The following is a 5,152-nucleotide window of genomic DNA, read 5'->3' as shown; positions in this document are numbered from 1 at the left end:
AAAGTCATCAGTCTCTAAGTTTACACACTACTTAACCTAAATTATCCTATGGACAAACACACACACCCATGCCCAAGGGAGGACTCGAACCTCCGTCATTACCAGCCGCATAGCTCATGACTGCAGTGCCTCAGACCACTCGGCGAATCTCGTGCCACATGAACTTACAGTTAACGTAAATAATCATTTTTCAATGAATATGAACAGATAGTGTATTCAACGGAAAACACAATATATTTACAATTTAATGATAATTTGGTTTGAACAATAATATTCACAATAACTATTTAATGTTGAACAAAATAAGAAAAAACATAGTAAATAACCAAGACACTGATTATAATAATAAAAATTTTAGACAAATCGAACCTTCCTGGCTTTTGCTTCTGCAAACTCTTTCACGTGATCTGTATAATTTAAGTCCTCTGCAAGCTCGTGCTCAATCGATATTGTTGCAAGAGTATTCAAACGAGTTTGGCCCATTGTTGATCGGAGGTATGTCTTTATCAATTTCAGTTTTGAGAAAACCCTCTCTCCATTCGCAACTGTCACTGGGAGTGTTAGGAAAATTTTCAGAGCAATATTAACATTAGGGCAAAAATTATGTCTTCCTATAAACTGCAGAGTCCCCTTTGGACCTATTTCAAGTTTCAACAATGTTGAAAGCACTTTTAGTTCTTCCCTCAACTCCAGTGCATCAATGTTGCTTGACTCATGATCTTGAAAAATCGCTGTGAGGTTTCTACACTTTGTGTCCAGGTTGTCAGGAGGTGCATTCTTCAGCTCACCAATGTCATAGAGAAAATCAAAATAATCACAATGAGATTTCAGCTGACTGAATCTCTCATCCAAAGATGTGGTTACTATATCTAAAAAATGATAGTAGAATTCAATCTTGTAACAGTTTGTTGGGTCATCTATTGTGTCATCCCTTCCTTCATAGGTAAAGTGTATTGGCTTCATACTTCATCGCTGGGAAACACTTATCCATGGTAACATTAGAACTTATAGCTCTAATTCTGTAGCAAATTCTTTGGAATCTGTGAAGAAAGACACAAACTTTTCTTCTGTTCTGCAGGTCTCAAAATATGCTTTCGTTTTTTCAAGCATTTCCACAGCCTCAGAAACATTTATGTCAGTGGTCTGGAGGGTCTTACTGACTACACTGATGTGAAGCAGAACGTCATACCAGATTACCAGAAAAGTGAGGAAGGTGTAATTTTTTATTTGATTCGCAAGTGACGTTGCTTCGTGAGTGGTCATCCCATTGAATTCTTCTGATATCTGAACCAGTGCATCATAAACGCTCCAATTTGAAACCTCAGGGGAGTAAGTGCATCAATGAGACTTTCCCATCTAGTATCGCTCAGTGGCTTCAGTGACAGGTTAGGCAGATAGTTATTCAAGACATCCCAATGTCGAACACAGGACGAGAAGAAGTCATACAAGCTTTTCACTGTCGAAAACATGGAAACAGCATATTTAGAAGACATAGCGGCATCGTTTACAATAAGATTCAATGAGTGACTGCTACACGGTACATAAAATGCTATCTTGTTCATATCTGAAATTCTCTTCTGGAGACCAGACTTCTTTCTTTTCATGTTTATTCCACTGTCATATCCTTGCCCTCTCATATTACACAATAGGATTTTTTTATCTTCCAAGAACTTGAGTATGATCTGTGTCAAAATGGAGCTTAAAGAATCAGGCACTGGAAGAAATCCCAGGAAATGCTCCCAAATTCGGACATCATACACCCTGTCGAGTCTTGTGTCCTGGACAAATTGAACCACAACTGTCATCTGCTCAACTTTTGATACATCTGGTGTGGAGTCCAGAATTATAGAATTATACTGTAATACTTTGCAGACTTCATCATTAATAATTACTATTAAAAACAGTCTTGATCACGATTTATTTAACAAGGTGACCGGTTTCGACCACTACTGTGGTCATCTTCAGACCATTGAGTAGGAACCCCTTTCTGTGATTCTCCAACAGAAAGGGGTTCCTACTCAATGGTCTGAAGATGACCACAGTAGTGGTCGAAACCGGTCACCTTGTTAAATAAATCGTGATCAAGACTGTTTTTAATAGTAATTATTTACAAGACATTGATCACTGCTGTTCCCATAATGCATTCAAAAGTAATTCATCATTAATAGAATGTTGTTGGTTATAGATGATCCAATAAGATGAATTATTTCATTTTGTGTTTCTTTTCCAAGACAATGACAACCCTTGTTCTCACGTTGCTTTGTTCTGTGCCGGTGCTCCATCATCATCACAGTGTCGAACTTTCCGAATAATTCAATGAATTTCAAGAAGTTTCCATTGTCAGGCTGAAAGAGTGTATACGTACTTCTTCTCAGAGGCAGATATTGCCGACTCAGGAAATGAATTAGTGCTTTTAAGCACTCAAGAACATTTTTCCAATGTTAGCTTTCAGTATTCAGAAGCCTTTGGTGATGGGCATCGACAGTTCATGACTTTTTCAGTGCCTTGGAAAACACGATACACTTTTTATGTGAATTCAAATGCTCGGTAGACTTCCCATGACGTTCGAGATATGAAGCAAGGTGCCGCCAGTTGCTTATACCATTCTTTGCAATTTTTACTGTAGATGACAAAAAAAGTTTGCAACAAAAGCAGAATACAGCATCCTTGCTCTTTGAGTACACCAACTAATGTCTATCTGCGTCTTCTAAATTCTTCAAAGAATATCTGTAGTGCACAGGACTGAAACGCTGGTTGTTTGCGTTTTTAGGACAATCTTCAGCTTCCTTAATGCGCTCAGGAGGACCTCGCATGACCAAAGTCGTTCGAATGCAGTCAGTAATAATTTCCAGCCCTCTTCTGGGATCTGAGTCAATTGTGTCTTCCAGTTTAGGCTCGCCTTCAATCCCTTCTGTGGCGGTGAGTACCTCGGCTGATGTTCCTCCAATATTTTCCGAACTGAGTCACATAATTTCAGTTCTGCCTGATGTTTCAGTCTTGGAGCTTTCATCACAAAGCAGGTCTTGAGTCCAGACGAGGTCTGTTGAACATGTTGTGGATGGCTCACCATCAGCATTGCTACTGTATGCGGTGGTTGCTGTACTGTGTTCGTCAACTTTCTGGTCATGTTCTGAAGATAAAGATGTATCTGCAATAGCTCGCTGCTGCTAGGTTGTTCTCTCTTTGGCTTGAAATATCATTGTAGTGCATCCTTTTGCTTCTTATCATCATCTTCCTTCAGTGCCCGTCTTTTCCTGTATTCACTGCCAGGCAGTCTTTTTCTACCGTTAGACATGTTTCAATCCAGCCTGTAAAGAACGATTACATGAAACTAACTGTTGATGTCAGTGTACTAACTTTATTTGCAACACACTTTGCTGACAGTTTCCTGATATTCCCCTGCACGTAAAGAAAAAATTATATTACTGTAGGCTACACTGTTCAGGAGATTAAGTCATAAGAATTGAGCCACCTGAAATTGAATTTCAGGCCAAATTTCACCCGAAGCTGCTCCCTCCAAGGTTTAGTTTCGAATACCCTCTTGGACATGAATGTTGAGTTTGTCCTTAAAAAAAAGGGGAGGGGGGGTGGCAGATTTGCCGCCCCTCAGAAAGATCTGCCCCATGCAGCCGCACGTTTCGCACATGCCTTCCACTGGCCCTGATCCAACCTCATATGTCATCAGATGGGTCATAAGTGCGCACTTTTTGGAGCAAGCGACAGTGTGGAACTGAGTCAAACGCCTTTCGAAAGTTGAGAACTATGGCATCAACCTGGGAGCCAGTATCTAGAGCCTGTTGTGTATCATGCACAAAGAGGGCCAGCTGTGTTTCGCATAACCGCTGTTTCCCAAAACTGTGCTGGTTTCTGCAGATGAGCTTCTCAGAGTCTATAAATTTCATGTCTGAACACAAAATATGTTTCATGATTCTACAACAAATAGTCGTCAGTGCAATTGGCTGGTAATTACGTGCATCTGATTTTCTACCCTTTTTATACATTGCCATGACCTGGGCCTTCTTCCAGTCCCGTGAAACTTTCCACTGTTCCAATGATCTCTGATAGATGATGGATAAGAATGGTGCTATATTTGTAGCATAGTCAACATAAAATCTTATGGGGATACTGTCTGGGCCAGATGCCTTCCTGGCGTCTAAGGATCTTAACTGTTTTACAGTCCCAGGTACACTAAACACTATGTCAGCCATCCTAGCGTTTGTTCAATAACTGAAAGGCGGAATGGTTCTGCAGTCCTCTACTGTAAACAAGTTTTTGAAAGCTAGGTTTAGAATTTTGGCCTTCTGTTCATCATCATCTGTTACATTACCCATACTGTCAGCAAGAGAAGGTATTGAATTATTTGTAGCGTTCATAGATTTTATGTATGACCAAAAGTTTTTGAGGTTATTTTTAGAATCTGCAGATAAAATATTGCTTTCAAATTCGTTAAAAGAATCTCTCATTGACCTTTTGTCAGCTGCTTTCATTTCATATAATTTCTGTTTGTCAGTGGTGTAGTGACTATGTTTAAAATGACTGCAAAATTCTCTGCTTTCTCAGCAACTTCCTAATATGTTTGTTGTACCAAGGTGGATCCTTTCCCTCCCCTATCCTATATTTTTGCTAGGCACATACTTCTCTGGCACATGGTGGACAATACCTTTAAATTCCGTCCAAAGATGCTCAATATCTTTGTGTCCCGTAGTGAATGCTTGGAGCTGGCTATGAAGATATTCATTAATGACATTTTTATTTCCTTTCCCAAACAAGAACTCTATGCTGGTGTTTTTTTCCCAACTTCCACTGACATAGAAGCGACAACAACATTATGGTCAGTAATACCTTCTTATAGATTAACTTCCTCAAAAAGATCAGGTCTGTTTGTCACCAAGATGTCTAATATGTTCCCATCTCGAGTTGGTTTTCTAACCAATTGCTCAAAGTTGTATGTTGAGAGCACTTCTAGAATAAGGATAGAGCAAGGTGTGTTCTCTAAAATGGTCATAACACAAGGACATGAAACACATTCCATAATTCTGCAGGCGATTGGTGTGAGCACTATTTGCCTATAATTATGTGCATGTCTGATGATACTCCTGGTAAATACAATGGATTTGTGTGTTTTTTCAATCACTTGAAGGCGTTTATGGCT

General features: G+C 39.5%; 1 protein-coding gene across 1 annotated transcript; it reads right to left on the bottom strand.

The window, feature by feature from the left end:
- Positions 1-354: 354 nt before the first annotated feature.
- Positions 355-963, bottom strand: LOC124719664. The gene has a single exon (XM_047244876.1). It carries the CDS (start codon positions 961-963, stop codon positions 355-357), a length of 609 nt encoding a protein of 202 aa, XP_047100832.1.
- Between the last annotated feature and the right edge of the window lie 4,189 nt (positions 964-5,152).

Source organism: Schistocerca piceifrons, chromosome 11, assembly GCF_021461385.2.
Source record: "Schistocerca piceifrons isolate TAMUIC-IGC-003096 chromosome 11, iqSchPice1.1, whole genome shotgun sequence".
NCBI classification, from domain to species: domain Eukaryota; kingdom Metazoa; phylum Arthropoda; class Insecta; order Orthoptera; family Acrididae; genus Schistocerca; species Schistocerca piceifrons.
This window is presented reverse-complemented; position numbering and strand designations above follow the sequence as displayed.